At 38.1% G+C, this 25767-nt stretch overlaps 1 protein-coding gene across 4 annotated transcripts in view; it reads right to left on the bottom strand.

The window, feature by feature from the left end:
* Positions 1–251: 251 nt before the first annotated feature.
* IPCEF1 (interaction protein for cytohesin exchange factors 1) overlaps positions 252–25767 on the bottom strand; it is a 152629-nt gene continuing 127113 nt past the window's right edge. For all 4 annotated transcript variants that reach the window (XM_023517937.1, XM_023517940.1, XM_023517939.1 and 1 more), the window contains 2 exons: positions 5244–5437; positions 252–1337 (listed from right to left, as the gene is read on the bottom strand). In XM_023517937.1, the coding sequence (XP_023373705.1) occupies positions 1146–1337; positions 5244–5437 (386 nt within the window). In that variant the 3' untranslated portion in view covers positions 252–1145. The remainder of the gene's footprint in view (positions 1338–5243; positions 5438–25767) is intronic.

Below are 25767 nucleotides of genomic sequence, written 5' to 3'. Positions count from 1 at the left end.
TGAGCAAAACACATGATAGTATCTCATCTTTTAAAAGACTAGTAATTTGAATGTCTATAAATATATTTAAATAACAAATATATTATAGTTAGCTATTCACATAGCACACAAACCGACACATAAACATACAAAAATAAAACAATTATGTTTTAACGCTTTTGTTTTTGTTTTATGAAGTTTTTGTTTTAGGGTTTTTGTGGGTTTGGGGGGGTTTTTTTGAGTAAAGATATTAAAACAATTCAGATGCCAAAATCATTTTGTCAATAGTGATCCCAGGAAACCTGGATATGAAACCATACTGTAATTAGGCACCACAGCCAAGGACAAAAGCAGCTACCATTCCTTGCTGGGTTCGTTACCATCTCCTACAGTTGCGTAGGGAAGCTAGGAGGGAGTAGAGGTCTCTAACTGTGATGAGATAGTTTTCTCTAGCTGTTGTGAGGAAAAGAGACATTAATCAGATTGCCCATCCTGGGTGAAGTGTGAAAATACCAAGCTGTCCTTTGAGCAAGTGGAATGTAGAACACACTTCCTCCTTCGGCTCTCCCACACACCACTGTCTATGAAGTATTTTCTCCACAAGCAGAAAAGTCGCCATCATTTTCTATCAAAAGCAAGAAATATTTGTTCCACAATACCACATTGGTCCTGCTCCACTTGCTGCTATGGAAAATAGTCCTCCACTCAAAAAACGATTTGGGGCACTCATCTACCCAATCAGGTGGAATATGTACATTCTTCTTTTGGAAAACAGAATGTTTCTATGAATAATTATCCCTGGTAAAACTTGTTTTTCATCCATAGATTATTGTAATTCTCATGAAAGCCAGGAACAGAAGATCTATTTCTCACATCCCACCCAGAGCCTAGCATCACTCTGAGCACTCCCAGTACGAACACACAAAAAATATCCTGAACTCCATCATTCCAGTTTCGACAGCTGTACTTCTATTGGAATGAGGAATCTGGCTGTATTTGGTGACTGTCTTCATCTAAGTTGTATCTTTAGAGCGGGGAGTTGATATTTGAGGGCCAGGGTTTCAGTTTTCCTTTTAAGGAAAAAATGTGAGCTCTTGCAGCATCTTGAAGACTGGCTTGTGGTAAAATGTAATAGGAGAAAATCCTAGCTTCTTCTGACAGAATATTCAACAACAGGCTGAGGAAGGTGGTTTCTCGAGTTCCTGGGGGGTGTCTTCAGGGGCAGGCGTGGCCGGCTGCTGCTGATAGATGTCCTGAATCAGCAGAGTGTTCATGACCTTCCACTCTCTGTACTTCCTGGCCGTCAGCTTCGGATCGTCCAGCAACTGGTTAATCATGGCCAGATCGTGTTCTTTACACTGTGCAAGTACAGAAAGATTGGGGGGGGGGGAGGGAGACATTGTGAGTGTCTTAATTTCAATGAACCATCTTCATCCACCATTATAAAAATATACAAACACATTAATCACAAAATCATTGAAGCATTTTTGCACATTATTATTCTAATCCCCCCACCAAGCCTAAGAGATACGGTAGGACATCTATTTACATACGCTTGCCACAAAAATGTTTAGAGTCCTACTCGAGAGTTAGTGGAAGACCTAGACATATAGCCAGGGTCTTTCTATGTTGCTCATCTCTGATCAGTCTGTTATTCCACACCACAGTGATGGTTCTATCTTGGTGTGAGCATTATTCTTCCTGAAACTTATAATTGTATATATAAGCATTCCCTTGACCACCCAAACCTCACTGAGTAAAGCTGGAACATCATGCTTTACTTAAGAAAGCATAAAGTGTCTACTTTTATGCACTAAATTATGCTAATCTGTTTTTTATAAATCACATTGATAGTGAATAAATATACTAAATATACAGGATATCTTTTTATTGAAAGGAGACTTATAAACTTCCACCAAAACAGTATAGTCTTGGCTAGGCTCAGTGGGTAGGGCACCAGCCTGAGCAACATACAAAAATAAATAAATAAAGCGGGGTGTGGAGGCTCAAGGCAGGATGATGGCTTTAATCAAGGAGTTTGAAGGTTCAGTGAGCTGTGGCACCACTGTGCTTTAGCCTGGGCAATAGAGTGAGACGCGGTCTCAAGAGGGGGAAAAAGGGACTCATTCCTTTACATTTCTCAGATTTTACAAAAATTTCATCCTTCAAAGAGGGCTTTCATCCCTTTTCTAACAAACCAATCTGTAACTATTCTCTATTACTATACTTTCTATTCTCCATCATCCATCTCTCTACCTTATCTATATTCAGCATCTATAAGTCTATCATGGCTTATCATACTAAGACATTAATAATTATGTTTGTTTATTTCCCTACTGAAACACAAGCTTCATAATGGCGATCTTTTTGTCTGGTATCCCCACTGCGACAGCCACCACATACCTGAGAGAATGACTGATGCATGGTAGACTTTCGCTAAATGCTTTTTGAGGAAATGAATATATGAAATAAGGAATGGATGAATGAATTGATTACCTATTTACTTTGTAATCTCTTTTGCATTATGAGCCCAACTTAGGGTCTGAGGAAAGCCCCTCCATAACTAAACAAAAACTATACAGACATAGATAGGAAGATAGAGAGATGGATAATAGATACGGAGAGATGGGAGAACTTCCTTCCAGGAAAATGACCAAAGAGGCATGACACAGAGCTGGACCGGGCCCGAAGCAGAGAAGAAGGTGAAGTGGGTGATGAGAGGAGTTGTTTACAGACAGCCAGGCAGAGGCACATTTCTTTCTCTGAGTTCCCAAACTCTAAGCTTAAAAAAAAAAAATCTTTTCCATAAAACAAGCTTTCATCCTCTGATATCACAGTGCTATTAATATGAAGTTATTTAAGGAGTTTTTTTTTTTTTTTTTTTTTGGTTCTAAAGAAATCTAGACATCTGCTTAAGAGGAAGATCCTGATATTTTATTGAAAAAACTCAGACTTTTGAAGATCAACAAAAATTTGGGAAATGCATTTTAAAAAGGCAAAAGTGAATTAACTACTTTTCAAAAACATGAAAGATTTTAGAAAAGGTCTCTTCTGCTTTGGGCCCTAGGCTAACATCTCTCACCTGGCTTTTGGCTCTAAAAAATTTAAATTTCTTATCATTTGGCTCAAACCCATGTTAGTTCTTTTACGGATAAAAGGAAAAAAACTGTAGACGAGAATATAGAGGAAGAAATCAATGAAACAACAAAGCCGTCCAAGCTCCCTCCTAGGCCAGGCAGCCCGGGGCTCAGAGCCTCACTCCATGGCTCTGCTTCTCCAGGACACTGGAAAGCTTTGAACAATTTCCACGGCATCTGCCTTGCTTTCTGGAAGGCAAGCAAAGTTTGGCAGAGGTTCCAAAATTATAGTGAAAGAGATATACTGTACTTTCATTTTTTACTCCAAATATTCAGATTATGGCTTGCTCAGGCCTCATGCATTAGCAATGTGTCCTACAAGAGTGGTTAGGAGGAGTGAAGAGTTCATTCCTCTTTTGACATAAGCCAAAGTAACTCCAAGAGAGTTTCAGCCAGATCCATTAATCATTTATTTTTAAATTAAAACAGGTTTAGCCAAAAGTTAGTGAATGCTGAGCTATCGGAAACTTCCTAAAGATCTAGAGCAGTGGTTCTCAACCTTCTTAATGCTTCGATGTATTTTCATTATTACAAAGGGGTCACAACCCAGTTTGAGAACCCCTAATTTAGAGTTAGCATATGACATAACAGTTTGCTCGACTTCCTAGAAGAATTTCTCTGGAGAGCATCCATTCCAGTGCAATCCCAGCATAGGCATTTTTCTTTATTTCTGGAATATGGCTACTGCTAAGATAAACATTACTGTTAAAACCGATTCCTTGTTTCTGCATGAAACGCTGTTGTCTTTGCTTGTCCACCCTCAAGATTTGAAGATTTTTCTTTTGAAGAAATATTTTTATTGTAATTTAACATGCACAGGAAAAAGTGCACTAGTAGAAACATGTGTGCTTCATTATCACAAAATGAACACTTCCATGTAACCATCACTGAGGTCAGAAAAGGGCCCACACTCAGAACTCAGAAGCCACCTGAGTCCCGGCCCTGTCTCAATCTCCTGTCTTCCTCAAAGACAATCATTCTCTTGACTGCTTTGAATTTTAAAAACAGTTTTAAAAATCACTATAGCCTCTCACCCTGAATAAACATACGTGTCAAGCTATCTGTCTTCGTTGACTAAGTTGCTATGCTTTGTTTTTGTTTTCATTCTTCAACAAGGCCAATTCCCCTATCAATATGTCCTCCTACCCCCTAAGGTTAATAGGACCACGTGCCATTTGTTTTTTCTTTGTATAATTAAAATACACTTTTTTGTTCCAGCCTCGTTTCTGTAGACCTTTAGGGTGCTTACGTCTTCCCCTGACTAACCAGGATGTCTGACTAAGAGCCACTCAGTCTGTCTTTATAGCCTTGTTCTTTTGATTGCTGACATTTCTTCCTGGAAAGGGACTAGAATTGTTAATGTAAAAGGTCATGTACAAAATAGAATTAAATTATAGGATCCACAGAGGCTTTCCAGAATCTATGAATCTTCTGCTAATTCAGGACTGTTTTGCAAAGTATCCTGGCCTCCTCCTGTTCATGCTACATCTAAATGTGAAAGCAGGACGCTATTGTTACGAAGAACCATTTCAGTTATGTGAGGCCCTGAAAATAGCTTCAGTACGTCCTGTACACGGTCTGTCATTCCCATTGTGAAAACATCTGCTGGTCAACTACCACAAAGTCTACACTTCTTCCCCCACCAGGCTCTAGTGCCATTTCTTAGCTGCAGTGCCTATGGCTGACAATCACTAAGTCTTTGCTGTATCTGAAATTTTAAATATTTCTTTTGGATATAGTGCAGAAGAATGGCACCCTTGAATGAATCAGGGAAAAAAGCAAAGTCTTATTTCTACTACTGTCAGCGTTTGTTGAACTAGGTACTATGTTAGGTACAAGGGTTACAAAAAACAATTTATACGTGACCCTTGCCATCTAAGAGTTTAAAAATCTGAAATTTTATTTTGGAGTGAATGTAAAAATCAAGGCCCGTTGTAAAAAACTGCCTTGGATACTACTGTGTGAATGTCCTAGTGCTTTAAGAATGCCAAGGTCATCTCACCCTATAAAGATTTTATTCACTTTACCCACACAAACATGCTGTGGTTAGCGTGCATCTCTCTGCAGGAACCACCACTGTTTTTCACCCCACATTCATAGAGTTCATTCAATCTGAAACCTTATTACCTTTAAAGTGCTATTCAAAGTTCGGATTTTGTGGAGTTTCTCATTTATGGATGGATTTTTGCAACGCTTAACAAAGGACTTTCTCAGTTCCTTTTTGGTTGAAGGTCGTCGGTCCCCAAGAGGAGACAGACTAGCTTGCTCTAATGATTTGTATAGCTTCTCCATTTCATCATCTTCAGATGCTTTTGTTTCTTCTATTTAAAAAAAAAAAAAAACCAGCAATCACAATAAATCCAGTTAAAATCAAGGAAAGAACATTCAATACTGTGGTCCTAAAGCATGGACCTGTGGACATTTTAATCTCAGACTTCTAGTCTTCAGAACTATGAGACAATACATTTTTTATTATCTAATCAATTTGAAGTGTGGTTCTTTGTTGCTGCAAAGCCATGCTCTCTTTGAAGACACTAGGGAAGAAACTGGTCCAGACCTCTCCCCTAGTTTCTGATGGTTTCTTGGTTTATAGCTGCATAACTTCATTATTTACATGGTGTTTCTCCTGTGTGCATGTCTCTGTATCTCAGCTTCCCCCTTTTATTAGGATACTAGTATATGGGATGAGAGGCCTACCAAATGTTAGTTAAATCTGTAACAACTCCATCTCCTAGTAAGTTCACATTCGGAGATATTTGAGTTTAGGACTTCAACATACAAGGGCCATAATTCAACCCATAGCAGTCCACCCTCTGGCCCCCCACATTCACATGCTTCTTGTGTACAAAATATGTTCACTCCATGCCAACATCTCCAAAAGTCTTAATGCACTCCAACATCAACCGTAAGACCACAATCTTATCCAAATACTATGTATATTTTGCACTGTGAGCCCGAGGTGTGCCTCAGGGGATGATTATCCTGGGGCAAAACCTGTGAAACTAGACAAACATCTTTTCTAAACTATAATGGTGGGATAACAACCTAGCAAATGCATACACACCCTTAAGTTTGAGAATCACTGCTTTGGGTGACTTTTTAATGCTCTTCTCAGAACTGCCCTTTGAGAGAAGAAATTTGCCTGTGTTCTGTGGTTTTGATCAGATAGCAATCATCACCATCTGGCCACACAATGAAGTGACTCCCCCACAGGAACAAGTAGGGGACCACTTGTACTGGACTAAACCAATGGCAGTTCCACCATACTGGCTAAGTCATTGATTCAGAAAAAGGTGTGTGTTTTAGGTCAGGCTAAGCAGGTCCAGGAAAACCCAGTTTCAAGATTTTGGTTTGGGGTATTAAGAAAGCAATCTCTCTCTCTCTCTCTTTTTTTTCTTAAACCGAATACTGCGAAGATATAAGCTGGAAGCTTCCAGGAATCATCCTAAGAATGATAATAGAGCTAATCCATCCTGAGACACACATCTTCATGGGATGATGGAAACCTCTCAGCCTACAGGGGTCCAATCTGTTATCATTGTTAATTACTCTGGGTGTGGTGTTCAATCATACACCCCTGAGAGGGCGTCAAATATTGTAGAGGTTAACCAAAGAAAATCTCAACCTCCTGATGTTGCTCTAATTTCTCACTGAGAACTTCAGTCCTTTATTTCTTCTTTCGCTGAAATAATCTTGGAAAAAAATACTCAAGGAGATTTCTTTTACCATGACATACTCCCGAATGTTTATGTTTCACTTCCTATCCTTTCCTGTCCTGAGAGCAAACTTGAGAAAGGACCCTATAAAAAGTATGGCATTATAAGGACCTAGAAAAAAAGAAAACTTCTCCAAAAGCATACCAAAACTATCTAGGAGCATCAAAATCAAGCAAACGTTACTTACTTTATAATTTACTCTTCTAAAATTATAGATCTTTAAGCAAGAATTAGTTTTCCTCTACAGACCCCAAGAAGTGATCCAGAGTTCCTACAACTCTTTCATAAAATGGAAAGAAAACATGTTGGATTAATGTTATAACTGACTTAAGTATTGGTCAGCACAACCCTTTTTTCCTCTACAAAACAGTCTGAAAAAAGAGAAAAATATTCAAAACTATATCTGAAGACAATTCTACTTTTTTGGCTCAAATTGTGTGCAGATATCAAAAGCAAGCTTAATCAATAAGCATAAGATACAAGGGTACAAGTGAATCTTTCTAAAAGCAGAGTATGAATGTCTTAACTTAATGACTAAGAGAATGACATGAAGATTATGTTAACCAGTTTGATGAGAGTATTTCAAAATGTATATGAAAACAGCACACTGTACCCCATGATTGCATTAATGTACATAGTTATGCTATAAGAAATAAAAAATAATAAAAAAATAAGCATAAGAAAAAATGTTTAACATCATTACTCATTAGGGAAATACAAGCCAAAATCATAAAGAGATACCACTTAACTCCCACCAGGTGGCTAAAATTAAAAAGACAGACAGTAGTAAGTGTGGGTGAGGATGTGGGAAAACTGGAGTCCTCGTACATTGTTGGCGGGAACGTAAAATGAGCCACCACTTTAGGAAATAGTTTGTTAGTTCCTTAAAATGCTAAACATAGAGTTACCATGTAACCCAGCAATTCCACTCCTAGATATACACCCAAGAGAACTGAAAACATATGTTCATACAGGAGATGGATCAAGATGGCCAACTAGACACAGGAAGTATGGGCCTCCTCCACAGAGCAGAACCAGAATAGTAGGCAGACTCTCCATTTTGAACAGCTTGTCTAGAAGAAAACTCTAGGATTCACCAACGAAGCAAAGGGAAGCACTAAAAGTGGTTAAAGAGAGGGTTCAGGGCAACTTTCATGACTGGGGACTGGCTAAGAGCTAGGAGAAGCTCTCGAACATAGCAAAATAGTACAAGAGAAGCCCCTGGGCCACATACTCCAAATCAAGCTTTTATAATCTCAGTTACAAGAGAACCCCGTCCCCAACCCATGCAGGTCTTGGCCTCACATAGGGAAGAGCCTAGAGATTGCACAGAGATATTACTCCAGAAAGAGAACCCACATAGAATCCCACAGGCATTCAAGCCTAGAGCACCTAAATCTAAGGTGTTGATCTGAGAACCTAAATACAAGAGAAATGTGGCTATGTCTTCAGTTGCTGTGCAGTTCCATGGGTGGATAGAGGATCAAGGAGAGAGGAGCTCAAGTTTTCCCATACACCCTTGAGAAGGTCCCCTCCACCCTGCTGCAGGCTCTGTCCAGACTGAGATGTGAGAAGATGGCATTTGCCACACCTCTTGCAGTGGACAAGAATCTGTGGAGCCTCTGAGATTCCATGCCCATAGTGTCATTTTGAGAGTTAGCACTGAGCTGCACCTTCCCCATGAGTCACGTTCAGGCTGATGTGGCTATAGCACCTGCCTAGCTGAGGAGGGACTGGGGAGCCCAAGTTCTCCTACATATACATAGGACAATTCCCACTGCCCTTCCATGAGTTGCTATTAGAATGAGTAGTGAGTGGATCATACTCCCCAGTTTCTTACCTTCTGAGAGGGAAGATAAATCAAAAAGTTTAGAAAAATTGCTTGAGAAAATAATCAATGAATATTTCCCAGGATTAACAAGAGACTTAGACATTCAGGTATAGGAGACTCAACAAACCCTTCAACAATTAACCATATGACAAAAACAAAGACTCACAGGTCAATATTAACCTTAAACATAAATGGATTAAATTCTCCATTTAAGTTATCTATTGACAGGATGGATATAAAAAACATGACACAATTATACACTCCTTACTAGAATCACACCTTACCCATAACAATACATATAAGCCAAAAGGAATAGAAAAAGATAATCCACACAAACAAAAACCAAAAGTGGTGCAGAAGAGTTATGTTTATATCAGATAAAAGACACTTTAATCAAAAACAGTAGAAAAAAAGACAAAGAAGGTCATAATATAATGATAAAGGGGTCAAGTCAGCAGAAGGATATAACAATCCTAAATATATATGTACCAAATATCAGAACACCCATATTCACAAAACAAATATTACAAGAACTAAGGAAGAAGATATGCAACAAAACAATAATAGTGGGGGACTTAATACTCCACTCACAGCACTAGACTGATCATCAAGACAAAGTTAACAAAGAAATATTGGACTTAACTTGCACTTCAGAACAAATGAACTTAACAGACAGTTATGGAACATTTTACCCAGTAACTACAAAAAATACATTCATTTCATCAGCAACTGGTCTATCTTTAAGATAGACCATATGTTAGTCCATTACATGAGTCTTTAAAAATTTTAAAAGATCAAAATCCTATCAAGAATTTCCTTAGACCACAGTGGAATAAAGTTAGAAATCAATACAAAGAATAACTTCAGAAACTGTACAGATACATAGAAATTAAACAACACATTCTTCAAAAATTATCAGGTCGACAATAGGAAGGAAGGAAGGGAGAAGGGAAGGAAGGAGGAAGGGAGGGAAGAGAGAGAGAGAAAGAAAGAAATTCAAAAATGTTTAGAAACAAATGAAAATACAACATACTAAATCCTGTGCAATACAGCCAAAACAGTGCCAAAAGGAAAGTTTTTGGCTTAAAATGCCTATATCCAAAAAGTAAAAAGATAATAAATTAACATTATACCTCAAGGAAGCAGAAAAAAAAAGAATAAATCAAACTCAAAGTTAGCAGAAGAAAAGAAATAACAAAGATCAAAGGAGACCTAAATGAAATAGAGTCCAAAAATACAACATAAAGAATCATCCAAACAGAAAGTTGGTTCTCTAAAAAGATAAACAAAATTGTTAAACCATTAGGTAGACTAACCAAGGAAGGAAGAAAAAAGGTCCACATAAACAGAAATGAAAAAGGAGATATTACAACTGACACCACAGAAATACAAAATATCACCAGAGACTATTACGAACAACCATAATACACTCACAAACTATATAAAATTAGAGGAAATGGATGAATTCCTGAAAGCTTACAAACTCCCAAGATTGAACCAGGAAGAAATACAACTCCTGAATAGATCAATAATAAGTAGTAAGATGGAATCATTAAAAAGAAATCCCCCCTAAAAAATGTTCAGGACCATATTGATTCACACCTGAATTCCACCAGATTCAAAGGAGAATTGTTACAAATCTCAATAAAACTGTTTCAAAAAACTAAGAAAAGGGCTGGGCACATGTAACTCAGTGGTTAGCACATTGGCCATATGCTCCAGGGCTGGTGGGTTCAAAACCAGCCTGGGCCTGGTAAACAAAAAAAAAAGAAAGAAAGAAAGAAAAAGAAAAAATTCTGGGTGTTGTGTTGGGCACCTTAGTCCCAGCTACTCAAGAGGCGGCTAAGGAAAAAGAATTGCTTGAGCCCAAGAGTTTGAGGTTGCTGTGACCTATGACGCCATGGCACTCTACGGAGGGTGACAAAGTGAAACTCTGTCTCAATAAAAAAAAAAAAAGATTGAGGAGGGAATTCTCCCTAACTCATTCTATGACGCCAATATTGTTGGGTTCCACCCCAGGATCAGGGTCCTTTTAAGACCTGTGGATCTGGCAGTGATCAACTGAGGAAAAGTAAAGTTAAAAGCAGCAAGACATAAAGAGACAGGATGTGCAGAATAGAGTTTTCAAAGGTAGAAAACATAAGGGACCACTGCTAGTTTGTGGGGTTCCAGTGAATGGCCCTGGGTGTTTGTTGCACTCAGCTTTTATTGAAGGCTATTATTTCATTTAGCCCAGAGGGTAAGCTGATGAAGGGAACAAAAACATCAGCGGTTTCTCTGAGTACACATGTTAGTTCTTATTCCATCTATAATCGGTAACTTTAAGGGTCTGAGTTGCCTTGAGAAATCCGAAACTTGAGCCCTGTGTGGAGACAGCCTCCGATCTGTGGTCACACACACAAATTCCTTGGGGGAGGTTAATCCCCACTACTCCTCTGTGGAGCAGATGCCTCGATGGTGTCAGGCTCCTCTGAAGAATTGGTGGAACAGAATTTTCCCCTGATTTCCACCCCAGAGGCATTTTCCTCTGTGATAAGGGTACAAACCCCCTTGCACATATTTTAGGGCTTGAGACGTTCTTTTGATCTCTGCCCTGGCCGTAATACAAATCCCAACAATGGGTATTTGCTTTGACTGTTGACTAGGCAGGTGGAGGCCTGGTTGATGTTTCCCCCATGCCTTACACACAGATTCCTTCTACTGCCATTCTCCAGAGTGTTTACAGACCCAGCAGGGGTGTTTGCATGCTGTATCCTTACAGGCCAGGCTTCTAGCAAAAGCAGGAACCGCTCAGAAAATTTAGCTACTGGTTTAAAAATAAACTAGTTAAACTGTTTTTATTCCACATTGCTCAGCTTATTTCTCTGTTTTTCTCTTTTTCTGGGGGTATTTTCCCTTGCTAAGAATGGGGTCCTTGGTCCCCATTCTGCCTATAAATATCACCTTGATACCAAAGCCAGGAGAGGAGGCAACAAAAAAAGAAAATGATAGACCAGCACCTCTGATAAAAACAGACACCAAAAAATCCTGAAAAAGAAATACTAGCAAACCAAATCCAACAATAAGTCAAAAAAGAAAAAATTCACTATAATCAACTGGGCTTCATCCTAGGGATATAAGCATGATTCATCATACACAAATTAGTATTTTTTAAAAATATATGATCATATCAATAGATGTGGGAAAAGAATTCAATAAATTGTAGCATGCCTTCATGTTAAAAATCCCTTGAAAATCTCAGCATAGAAGGAACATACCTCAAAATAATAAAAGCCATATATGATAACTCAAGGCCAATATCATACTGAATGGGGAAAAGCTGAAAGCATTTCTTCAAGAAAGAGAACAAGACAAGAGTGGCCACCTTCACCACTTCTACTCAGCATGGTACTCAAAGTCCTACTCAGAGCAATCAGGCAAGAAAAAGAAATAAAGGGCATCTGAATTAGAAAAGAAAAAATCAAATCATGTCCATTTGCTAATGAGATGACCTTATACCTAGACAACCCTAAAGATTCATCTAAGAAACTCCTAGATTTGATAAATAAATTCAGCAGACTCAGGTTATAAACTCAACATATAAAAATCAATATTGTTCCCTGACTTTACCACAATGCAATATAGCAATGTAGCAAAGTAGCACTTGTAACCCATAAATATATACAAATAAAAAATTAAATAAGTAAATAAAAATCACTAAAATTAACACAAAGGTAAAGTGAACCTGTTGTGTTCACTGAAAATGAAAACAGAATTCACCCAAAAGTCACATATAATGTTCAAAAATGAACATTTTCTATTTGAATTTATCACTTGAATAGTAAGGAACCAATATGTTCCAGTAAGATTAAAGTTGTTAGGGAGAAGAGTTAAAAAACAAAAGGCAAATTACCAATGAGGCTCTTGCCTCTCAACCATTCATCTCTCCACAGAGAAAACCGAAAACTAAAAGACTGAATCTGTGACCTTTAATAACCTGATTCCAGAATAGGATTGTCCAAACACAGGACAATAAAAAATAAATGATGATGTTGTGTGGTCAAAAGATACTCTCATTGGCTTTGTGAATGTGTGTGTGTGTGTGTGTGTCATAATCTAACAGATATATATTACTAAATACTCAGGAGACATACATACTGTGATCCAACCCAGTCCACTGTCCTTAATGGCCAGTGCTTTAGGTCTTCATAGGACCAAAATGAATCTAATAATAATAGAAGCAGGTATAAAAATAATAAATAAAATCATAGCACAAAAAAGGACCTAATGGTTATAGTCACATAACAAATCACAGCTTGTCCCTGATCCTACAGCAAACTTGTGAGCGTCCTTCCCCATGGCTGTATTAACATTAGCATGGGCCTGTTAACCCTTTCTGACTACCATTGAATCTCTGGCATGGAGGCTTTTCATTAAAGTGATAATTTTTAAATTTCCCTTTCATTTTTTATGTAAATATTTCACTAAATTATGATTTAATATTAGAAATACTAGATTATTTCTTTCACCTTACCAGATCATAAATAGTAAGGGGAAAAAACAGGTTGGCAGAAAACACCACTCACTCATCTCTTTCCCACTGGAAATGAAAGCCAAGTTAATTATTTCTACCTCTCTCGTTTCCTGAAGCAAAAAACGAATTTGTCTGACAGCCAAGTGTTTCTGCTGCAATTTTTATCCTTCTTCTCAGGTGTATATTTTAGTCTTCCTACACAAAATAGCAGGAGGTTGATTCCCATGGCTACATGAGGCCCTTATTTTATAAACAATCTCACCTCACCTCACAAATGTCTTGTCAAGGAAAATAAGGATGTTTTTCATTTTGTGGATGGAAAAAATAAAGATAGTTGGAAAACAGTAAGTCATGTTTTCAAAATCTGAATCAGCCAGGGAGTTAAGAATAAAAGTTGAATTCCACATTATTCAGTTCTGTGTGCTTCTAGATGACTCCTCTCACACTTTAATAGGCAAACAATCACCTATGCATCCAGTTAAAATGCAGATTCTGCTTCAGTCCTTCTGGAATGGTGTTGGGATTTAACATTTTTTTTAATATTATTTTTCTTTTTTTTAAATTTATTGTTTGGATTATTGAAGGTACAAAGAATTAGGTTACACTGATGGCATTTGTTAGGTAAAGTCCCTCTTATAATTGTATCCTGCCACCAAGAGGTGTGCCATGCACCATGACCTCCCATCCTCCTCCTTCCTCCCCTCTCCCCATTTGCTCATTCCCCTACTACCCCTTGTATTAGATCATCTACTGCCTTCATATTAGAATTGAGTACATTGGATTCTTGCTTCTCCATTCTTGTGATGCTTTACTAAGAAGAATGTGTTCCACCTCCATCCAGGTTAATACAAAAGATGTAAAATCTCCATCTTTTTAAATGTCTGAATACTATTCCTTGGTATACATATACCACAGCTTATTAAACCATTCCTGGGTTGGTGGGCATTTATGCTGTTTCCACAGTTTGGCAATTGTAAATTGAGCTGTGATAAACAGTCTAGTGCAAATTTCCTTTGATAAAATGATTTTTTTTCTTCTAGGTAGACAGATGCCCAGTAATGGGATTACAGGATCAAATGGAAGGCTTAATTTTGAGTTCTTTGAGGATTCTCCATACTTCCTTCCAAAAAGGTTGTATTGGTTTGCACTCCCACCAGCAGTGTAAAGGTATTCCCTTCTCTCCACATTCATACCAGCATCTGCAGCTTTGAGATTATGTGGTATTGACCACTCTCACTGGGGTTAGGTAATATCTCAGGGTTGTTTTGATTTGCATTTCTCTGATTATCAGGAATGATGAGCATTATTTTCAAATTTTATTTTCAAATATTTGTTAGCCATTCATCTGTCTTCATCAGAGAAGGTTCTATTCATGTCTATTGCCCAGAGGTAGATGGAACTGTTTACTCTTTTTCTATTGATTAATTTTAGTTCTCTGTAGACTCTAGTTATCAACTCTTTGTAAGATTGATATCCTGAAAATATCTTTTCCCATCCTGAAAGTTCTCTTTTTGCTTTACTTGTGTCCTTAGCTGTGCAGAAGCTTTTCAGCTTAATTAAGTCCCATTTGTTAATTTTCATCATCATTGTTGCAATGGCTGCTGAAGTCTTTGTCATATCTTTCCCCAGTCCAACATCATCAAGGGTTTTCCCCATACTTTCTTCTAAGATTTTTATCATTTCACTTTAATTTAAATCTCTTATCCATCTTGAGTCAATTTTTATAAAAGGTGAAAGGTGTAGGCCTACTTTCAGTCTTTTACACAGGGTTATCCAATTCTCCCAATACCATTTGTTGAATAGGGATTCTTTTCCCCACTTATGATTTTGTTTAGTTTATCAAAGATCAGATGGCAAATAGAGACTGGTTTCATCTTTTGGTTTTCTATTCTGTTCCCTATGTCTATGCCTCTATTTTTGTGCCAATACCATGCTGTTTTCATTACTGTGGACTTGTAGTATAGCCTGAAGCCTGGTAGGGTGATGCCTCTGACTTTGTTTTTATTACTAAGAATAGCCTTAGCTATATATATTTTTTCTGGTTCCATACAAAATGAAGTACTATTTTTTCCACTTCTTCAAAATATGGTGTTGGTATTTTAATGAGGATTGCATTGAATCTGTAGATTTCTTTGGGTAGAACAGACATTTTGATAATGTTGATCCTTCCCAGCCAAGAACATGGTATGTTCTTCCATTTGTTAGTGTCTTCTGCAATTTCTTTTCTTACTTTCACTTTCATAATTCTCTTTAAAAAGATCTTTCACATCTTTTGTTAGGTATATTCCTAAGTATGTCATTTTCATTCAAGCTACTATGAAGGGTATTGTGTCCTTGATTTGCTTCTCAACTTGGCTGTTATTGGTGTACAAAAGGCAAGTGATTGTGGACATTGATTTTATAGCCTGAGACACTACTATATTTCCTAATGAATGCCAGGAGTTTTGTGGTTGAATCTCTGGAGTTTTCTAAGTATATGAGCATAGTATAAGCAAAGAGGGAGAGTTTGACCTCCTCTGCCCCATTTGGATGCCCTTTATATCCTTCTCTTGCCTGATTGCATTGGCTAAAACCTCCAGAACTATGTTGAATAATAGTGGTGATAGTGCACATTTTTGTCTGGCTCCAGTTCTAAGTGGAAGAGCTTTTAGTTTTACTCCATTCAGTATGATGTTAGCTGTGGGTTTATCATAGATGGCTTTAATCAGCTTAAGAAATGTGCCACCTATGCCTATTTTCTTAAGTGTTCTTATTAGAAAAGAATGCTTAATTTTGTCAAATGCTTTTTCTGCATCTATTGAGAGGATCATTTGGTCTTTGTATTTGTTTCTATTGATATGATATCTTACATTTATTGATTTGCATATATAAAATCAACCTTGCATCCCTTGGATGAAACCTACTTGCTCATGATGTATAATTTCTTTTTTTTTTATTAAATCATAGCTGTGTACATTAATGCAGTAATGGGGTACAGTGTGCTGGTTTTATATACAATTTGAAATATTTTCACCAAACTGCTTAACACAGCCTTCATGGCATTTTCTTAGTTATTGTATTAAGACATTTATATTCTGCATTTAGAAAGATTCACATGTACCCTTGTAAGATGGACCATACGTGTGGTCCCACCAATCACCCTCCCACCATCCATCCTCCTGCCTCCCCTCCCTCCCTCTCCTCCATCCCCTTGGGCTATAATTGGGCTATAGCTTTCTTATGAAAGCTATAAACTAGTTTCATAGTAGGCTGAATACATTGGATACTTTTTCTTCCATTCTTGAGATACTTTGCTAAGAAGAATATGTTCCAGCTCCATCCATGTAAACATGAAGAAGGTAAAGTCTTTCTTTCTTTAGGGCTGCATAATATTCCATGGTATACATATACCACAATTTATTGATCCATTAATGGATTGATGGGCACTTGGGCTTCTTCCATGATTAGCAGTTATAAACTGGGCTGCGATAAACATTCTGGTACAAATATCTTTGTTGTAATGTGATTTTTGGTCTTCTAGATATATACCTAGTAGAGGAATTATAGGCTCAAATGGCAGGTCTATTTTTAGTTCTCTAAGTGTTCTCCAAACATCTTTCCAAAAGAGACGTGTTAGTTTGCATTCCCACCAGCAGTGTAGAAGTGTTCCCTTTTCTCCACATCCATGCCAGCATCTCTGGTTTGGGGATTTTGTGATATGGGCTAATCCTACTGGAGTTAGATGATATCTCAAAGTAGTTTTGATTTGCATTTCCCTGATGATTAAGGATGGTGAGCATTTTTTCATATATCTGTAGGCCATGTGCCTATCTTCTTTAGAGAAATTTCTTTTCAAGTCCCTTGCCTAGCCTGAGATGGGATCACTTGTTCTCTTCTTGCTAATATGTTTGAGTTCTTTATGGATTCTGGTTATTAAACCTTTGTCAGAGACATAACCTGCAAATATCTTCTCCCATTCTGAGGGCTGTCTGCTTGCTTTACTTACTGTGTTCTTGGCTGTGCAGAAGCTTTTCAGTTTGATCAGGTCCCAGTACTGTATTTGATGTTGCTTCAATTGCCCAAGGGGTCCTCCTCATAAAATTTTCACCCAGGCCAATTTCCTCAAGTGTTTTCCCTACATTTTCTTCTAGTACTTTTATAGTTTCATGTCTTAAATTTAAATCTTTAATCCAGTGAGAGTCTATCTTAGTTAATGGTGAAAAGTGTGGGTCCAGTTTCAATCTTCTGCAAGTCGCCAGCCAGTTCACCCAGAACCATTTGTTAAATAGGGAATCTTTTCCCCACTCAGTGTTTTTAATTGGCTTGTCAAAGATCAAATAACGGTAAGTAGCTGGGTTCATCTCTTGGTTCTCTATTCTGTTCCATGCATCTACCTCTCTGTTTTTGTGTCAGTACAATGCTGTTTTGATCACTATTGATTTATAGTATAATCTGAGGTCTGGTAGCATGATTCCTCCTGCTTTATTTTTATTTCTGAGTAGTGTCTTGGCTATTTGAGGTTTTTTCTGATTCCATATAAAACAAAGTATTATTTTTTTTGAGATCTTTAAAGTATGACAGTGGGGCTTTAATAGGGATTGCGTTAAAATTATATATTGCTTTGAGTAGTATGGACATTTTACCAATGTTGATTCTTCCCAGCCATGAGCATGGTATGTTTTCCCATTTGTTAACATTTTCAGCTATTTCTTTTCTTAGAGTTTCATAGTTCTTTTTATAGAGATCTTTTGCATCCTTTGTTAGGTAAACTCCCAAATATTTCATTTTCTTTAGCACTACTGTGAACAGAATAGAGTCCTTGAATGTTTTTTCACCTTGACTATTATTGGTATATATGAAAGCTACCAATTGATTTTGTAGCCTGAGACACTGCTATATTACTTGATAACTTCTAAGAGTTTTGCAGTAGAATCCTTGGTGTTTTCCATATATACAGTCATATCATCTGCAAAGAGTGAAAGTTTGATCTCTTCTGACCCTATATGGATACCCATCATGATGTATAATTTTTGTAATGAGTAACTGCAATCTATTAGTTAATATTTTGTTGGTTATTTTTATATCAGTATTCATTAGTGAAATTGGTCTGTAGTTCTCCTTCTTAGTTGTATCCTTTCCTGGTTTTGGAATCAAGGTGATGTTTGCTTCACGGAACGTGTTGGGAAAGGTTCCTTCCTTCTTAATGTTTTGGGAATAGATTCTGCAGTATAGGCACAAGCTCATCTTTGAAGGTGTGATAGAATTCTGATGTGGAGCCATCTGATCTGGGCTTTGTTGTTGTTAGCTTCTTTATTGTTTCTGCAATCTCAGTGCTTGATATGAGTCTGTTCATGATATCTGTTTCTTCCTGGTTAAATCTAGGAAGATGGTGTGATTCCAAGTATTGGTCCATTTCCTCTACATTGTCAAATTTCTGGGCGTAGAGTTTTTGTAGTAGTCAGAAATAATCTCTTGTATCTCTATGGTATCAGTTATTATTTCCCCCTTCTCATTTCTGATTGATGTTATTAAAGATTTTACTTCTCTATTTCTGATTCATCTAACCAGTGGTTTATCAATTTTATTTATCTTTTGAAATTTTTTATTTCATTAATTTTCTGAATGATTCTTTCATTTTCAATTTTATTTATTTATAGTTTAATTTTGGTTATTTCTTTACTTCTGGTAGGTTTAGGATTGGATTGCTCTTCCTTTTACATTCTTTAAGATGATTCATTAGGTTATTGATGTGCTCTCTTTCTGTTTTTTGGATGCCCAGCTCTATAAGAGGAGAGTTAAAGTCCCCAGCAATTATGGTGTTATGGAATATTGCCTTGTTCAAACTAATTAATGCCTGTTTGAAGAATCTGGGAGCATTTAAGTTGGGTGCATAAATATTTAGAATTGAAATGTCTTCTTTTTGTAGGTTCCCTTCACCAATACGAAGTGTCCGTCTTTGTCTTTTTTGACTTTAGTTTTTTTAAATCCATTTGTATCTGAAAATAAGATTGCAACCCCTCTTTTCCTCTAATTTCCATTTGCAAAAAAAATTATCTTCCATCCCTTAACCCTGAGTCTTACTTTGTCCTTCAAGGCTAGTTGTGTTTCCTACAGATGGCAAATGAATGGCTTGTACTTTTTTATCCAGTCAGTCAGCCAAGCCATTAACATATATTGAGATAATGGATAAGTGTGGTGGAATTCTATTCATCTTATTTTGTGAAAGTCCATTGCTTAGTTTTATCTTTTGCATCATTGTGGAAGCAAGGTTTTGTCCTAAAGTTTCTGGGTACTTTGCTGGTGGTCCATTGTGATGGTCAGTATGTAGAATATGTTAAGCATTTCCTGTTGAGCTGGTCTTGTTGTGGCAAACTTCCTCAATGTTTGCATATCAGTAAGTTTGATTTCCCCATCAATTTTAAAGCTTAGCTTAGCAGGATATAGAATTCTGAAATGGAAATTGTTTTAAGTAGATTAAAGGTAGTTTAACATTGCCCCTCCCATTTCCAGAATACCACAACCCCAAAATCCCCTTTGAGGTTGCAGAATGGACAGCATCATCAAGGTTCATGTCCCTTTTTCTCTCTCAGACCAGTCCTACATAAGTCAGAGATTGGGTTCGTTCTGTACAGATCCCTCAAAATATTCTCAAGAATTTAGCTATCTAACCCAATCACACGATCTAACCTGGCATGATTTATATGTCATCCTCACCTCCACCCTAACTTGGGAGGAGAGAGCACAGATCTGGACTCAAGCCCAGATTCATGTGGAAGACCTATCCTATAGGATAGACCAAACCCTGCTGGAAGGCTCTAGAGTTGTTCCTAGGGAGGACCCCAATTGGAATTATCAGACTGAGGCTCCTGGAGTCCACTTCCATAATCCCACGGTCCAGTGTCTTTTTGAAGGACTAAGAAAAGCAGCCCATAAGGCCGTCAATTACAATAAATTTAAAAAAAATAAATAACCCAGAACTGGGATGAAAATCCTGCTCATTTTTAGTCCCATCTTAATGAAGCTCTCCACCAATATACTCTAACACCAGAGAGCACCCAGGACTCATTATTAACATGCATTTTATCTCTCAGTCTATGCCTGATATTCAGAAAATACTCCAAAAGACCCCCAATGAGGTCTCCTTGACCTGGATTTTAATGTCTTTAATAACCAAGAGGACACTTCTTAATGGCAATGCCTCTCAGAATTAGAAAAAACCTAGCTACTCCTTGAAACTCACCGGGGCACTCTGGAGGAACAAAATCTCCCCTGGGACGGTGTTTCAAGTGCAGCAAGCCAGGCCACTGGGCAAAGCAATGCCCAAATCCCAAACATTCCAAAACATTCCCAACCTGCAGAGGTTATCTTTGGAAGTCTGACTTCCCAGGTCCTTCTGAGAACCTGGTTTGCAGTCACTCCCAGGACCTGGTAAAATTTCCTGACCTTATAGGCCTAGCTGCAGAAGACTGAAAATTTTCGGAGAATCAGAGGGCCCCCTGGATGATCACAAGATCTGAGCTCCAGGGACTTTTGCTAGTGGAAGGTAAGTCTATTTCTTTTCCAATAGACATGGGGGCAACCACATGTCTATGTCTAGAATTCTACACTGCCATCATATAAAGGTCCTCTAGAATAGACAGAGATCTTGGTGACAGGTATTGCTGGTAACATAATCCACCCCCACACTACTCTACCTTTATGGTGCACACTTTCTGGACACTCTTTCTCACATTCATTCCTTATTATTCCTACAAGTAAGTCCTCCTACTAGGTAGAGATATCCTCTCAAAATTATAAGCAATGCTGATGATTCCTGCCAGCTCCCACTACCCTTTTTGCTCTTCAACCCCTCCCCTACAATCCCTCCATCCTCCCAATCCCACCTCCCTGTATATCTTATTATGAGGGACACTTCTCTCCCTTCTATACCTTCCCAACATACACCCATTCTCATTGCTCTCCAACCCCATCAGTCATATCCTTCCCTTAAACAATACCCAATCCCTAAGGCAGCCCTCAAGGTAGTTAAACCACTAATCCTCAAACTTCTGTCAGCTGGATTCTCATATCTATTAACTCATCCTATAACACTTCCATCCTTCCTGTAAAAAAAAAAACAAAAACTGATGGTTCATATCAGTTAGTGCAAGACTCATGGACCATGCACCCAGTAGTTCAGACCATGCACCCAGTAGTTCCTAATCCCTATACCCTGCTATCTACTATTCCTTCCAACACCTCCCACTACACAGTTTTAGATCTCAAAGATGCCTTCTTTACCATCCCTATCCAAGCTCTTGCCTTTACCTGGACAGACCCTGATTCTTCCACCAGCCAAAAGCTAACTTGTAAAGTCCGTCCACAAGGATTTAGAGATGTCCTCATTACTTTGAACAGGCACTTTAGGCCAATCTCCAGCAGTTAACTTTCCTCAGGGAATTCCACAATTCTTCCGTATGTAGATGACCTTCTTTTGTGCAGTTCCTCCCCCACTGTCTCCTGGCAAGACAGCATTCATTTACTCTCTTTCCTTGCTAGCAAAGGACATAGAGTGTCCCCTTCCAAAGCCCAATTAACCTCTTCCTCTGTCCCATACCTTGGCATTCTCTGGAATTTAAAATTTTTAACAAACTCCTAGTTGATGCCAGAACTTCTGGTCCATGAACCTACTTTGAGTAGCAAAGCTAAACTATCTGTTAGCATCTTTTTATGCAATGCAAGGGAAAAATAATAGCATTACAACTAGCAAGTTGAGACTCATCCATAAAGCACCACTTATTTTCTCTGTGCCATATCCTAATTTAAAAAAAAAAAAAAAGAAAATCTTGCTTTCTGGCTTTGCTCAAAGGAGTATGTCCAGAATCCCTGCTCAAAAGCATCAGTACCTCACATGTTGAGTTGGTAGGAATTTGGAATAAATGTTGGTGACCCTTTACATTTGTTAGACTAGCTCAGAATATCTCAAGGGGTAAGTCTAATGAACTCTCTCCCAACTTAGGTCACTTTTGTGACTTGTTAGACTCAGAAAGATATACACACACATACTCTCCCTCTCTTTCTCTCTCTCTCTCTTTCTCTCTCTCTCTCTTTTGCACACACACACTCATACATAGTGTCCATAAAGTTCATGTGCAATTTAAAATTCACAACTATATATATATATATATATATATATATATACATATATATATATGAGATCGTTCCTGGTGACAATAACAATCAAGAAGAAAACATTTTTAACCAAGTTAGACGTTCACTGCTTTCCAAGATCATGCCAAATGAATTGCTGCTCCCTTCCCTCCCTCCTACATTCCCCATGCTATTGTCTGCTCAGAAGGGACAGGCATGCTCTAGTAGGCCCAGAATTTGGCTGTCAAATCTGCATTCAGATTATCTCTTTAAGTGCTATATTTTCAACGTTAACTCCCCCACTATCTTATTTTTGGTCCTTCCTTGTGCTTTCGAGAATGTGGTTATCTATTTTCTATTTAGACCCTGTAAGGCACTTGTCATAAAGAGAAGAAAAAAGTACATAATCATTGAAACACCCTCTAAGACTCTACAGGTGTTATTTAGTATAGCACCTGATGCCAAAAGATACAAAGAATTCTACAGGCTTTCTCTAATTACTAATTTTGATAATACTACAACATAGCAAAAGACTTGAAATCAAAATGGCAGGCAGATTTAAATTATTTAACTAAGGAAAGCTGAATTAACTTATTTAGCCTTAAGGAAACTACTGACCAACAGCATTAGCATAGTGTAATGTTGAGAGAGAAATATCCTACTTTTGCTGCTGCTGATAAAGATAACGCTCATACACTGAGTTTTTGCTATGGACAGCCACTGTGTTAACCATTATAGCAACACTATATCATTATCTTCTAACTCCATGAGGAAAGTATTATTAACCATGATATGATATAAAGGAGAGGCTATCAAGACATAGAAAGATTAAAAACTCTTTCACCAGGCCAGGCACAGTGGCTCACACCTGTTATCCTAGCACTCTAGGAGGCCAAGGCAGGAGGATCCCTTGAGCTTGAGAATTCGAGACCAGGCTGAGCAAGAGCAAGGCCCTATTTCTACTAAAGAGAAAAATTAGGTGGGTGTGGCAGCACATGCCTATAGTCCCAGCTACTCAGGAGGCTGAAGTAAGAGGATCTCTTGAGCCCAAGCATTTGAGGTTGCTGTGAACTATGATGGTGTCACAAGACTCTACCCAGGGTGACAGAGTGACACTACATCTCAAAAATATATATATATTATTTTACCAAAGTCACAAAGAGACAAACCTAGATTATGATCCTAAAGCTCATTTTCTTAAATACTGAAAATATATTTGATATAGTTTCTTTTGAATAAAGCTCAATGAAAACTATATATTTTAAATCAAGTAATACATAGTCACTGAGATGAGACTGGCCAGACCGAGGCCCAGGTCCCTGCTTGCATGATTTTGTCTTCAAAGGAAACATTCCCCATTCAGTCTCTACTGCCACACTGCCCTTGTCTTGTATCTTAAACCCTCTTCCCACAAGGCCACAAGTCACCAGACCCCAGGACAGGATATTCTTAAGTTGTCCAGGAACCTAGGACACAGGCCAGACAATCAGACTCTCTGCCTGGAGATTTGAATTGGACACTTGGGGACAATGAACCAGTTTGAATCTGGAGCAAAAGGTAAGAGTTGCACACAACACATGACTGTGGCCACATATACAACAAAGGTAGGAGGAAATGCCTAGAAAACGCGAAAGCGGAGTTTAGAACACACCAGCCAGGAGAGAGAAGACTTCTATAAACGCCAGGTAAAAGCAATTCTTTGAGAAAGCAATCAGATTAAGAAAACCAGAGAGCACATGCAGGTATAAAACTGGTATTTTTACTTGGGCTCTTGTGACTTTGAGAGAAGAGTATCACTTTGATTTCCTTCATTTTTTTCGTTTTGCTTTACCGTCTCTGCCAGAGTCATATACAGGCTTTTTTCCTTCTCTATTTGATGACAAGTGCTGTTAAATAAGACAAAGCACAACACTTCTACTGTATTATTGCTTTTATTGATAAGAACAAACCTGGTTCATTGGGTGACCTTCATATACCTTCCTCTGTGTTATCATTGTGTCTTGTGGTAGCGATTTTCTGAAATAATCTTAGGTTGAATCCACTGCTCAATCATCTGATAAGTAGTTTACATTCTTAAAACACAAGGTAACGCTGTTTTAAAAATGTATTCTTCCAAATAGTTGAGCACCCAGGATTAAGTGAAATATTTAAAGTAAGACATAAAATTTCAGTATCTGCTCACATCCTCAGAAAACAGAAAACATTGGCATGCACACAAAAAAAGACATTTGGTCAGAGTTTTTAAAAAATTATATTCAGGAGGTGGAGGTTGAAATCGAAAGAAATGGGAGAGGGAACTGGAAAATCACCTAAACCAAGGGCCACTAACCCAGTGCACTGTAGATAAACATGTCAGCTGCCACCCCATAACCTGCTGGAGCCATCCACCTCGTGGATCTATGATGGGGACAAGGAAACACAAAAGATAGACATGCAAGTTTCAGAAAACAGAAAGGGAAAGAGATGATGCTGTGGCCAGCACTTCAGGACAATAGCAGAGAGGCAAGAGGAAGGAAGAAGTCACCTTATCTCAATTGCACTAGGCAGAAAACGAAAGTTCCCCCTTTTAAGAGGGAGCTCTCTTTTCTCTCTTTTCCTTACCTCTATGATTATTATCTAGTGTAATCTACGCACCTGCATGACATGACCTACATCGGCAGACACACCATGTTAACACACGATACAACTCAATGCTTTCAAGACAGTACTTCTCAGCAAATTAATTCTCAATATTCCAGAAACTTTTGTACTAATTCAAAATGTGATATTCTAAATAAAAAGTGAATATGTACAGTAACACAATGACTTTCGACATAGGAAGTGTGTGTGTGTGTACATATACACACACAGTATAAACACAAAACCTGTACACCGCAGCAGGTTCATTCATAAGTTCCAAAATGTAGAAGCAACTCATGTGTCTTTCAAAAGGTGAGTGGATAACAAACTGGGGAACATTATTTGATTATTTTTAAATGACCCAACAAGCCACAAAAAGACATAGGGAAAGCTTAAGTTCATGCTGCTAAGTGAAGGAGGCCAGCTGAAAAGGCCGCAGACTGTGATTCTGAGATGTGACACCATGGAAAAGGTACGACTAAAGACGTAGTGGAAAGGTCAGTAGTGGTCAGGTTCTTGGGGTCAGCTTCTCCAGTCCTAGGCTGGCTAGGTGGAGCACAGGGGATTGTTTCAGGGCAGCAAAACTCTTCTGTCTGATACTATAACAAGGGGTACATGACATTACATTTGTCAAAACCCACAGAACTAAATGACATGCAGGGTGGACCCTGATGTAAATGACAGGCTTTACTTAATAAAAATACATTAATATTTTCCTGGGTGGTGCCTGAGGCTCAAAGGAGTAGGGCACCGGCCCCACATGCAGGAGGTGGTGGGTTCAAACCCAGCCCCGGTCAAAAACGACAATATATATATTTTTTTTTTTCTTTTTTCCCCATTAGTTCAATAACTGGGCCACACTAA

Source organism: Otolemur garnettii, unplaced genomic scaffold (assembly GCF_000181295.1).
Source record: "Otolemur garnettii isolate 467f Iridium unplaced genomic scaffold, OtoGar3 scaffold00126, whole genome shotgun sequence".
NCBI classification, from domain to species: Eukaryota; Metazoa; Chordata; class Mammalia; order Primates; family Galagidae; genus Otolemur; species Otolemur garnettii.
The sequence above is the reverse complement of the archived record's forward strand: the minus strand, read 5'-3'. Positions and strand labels throughout refer to the sequence as shown.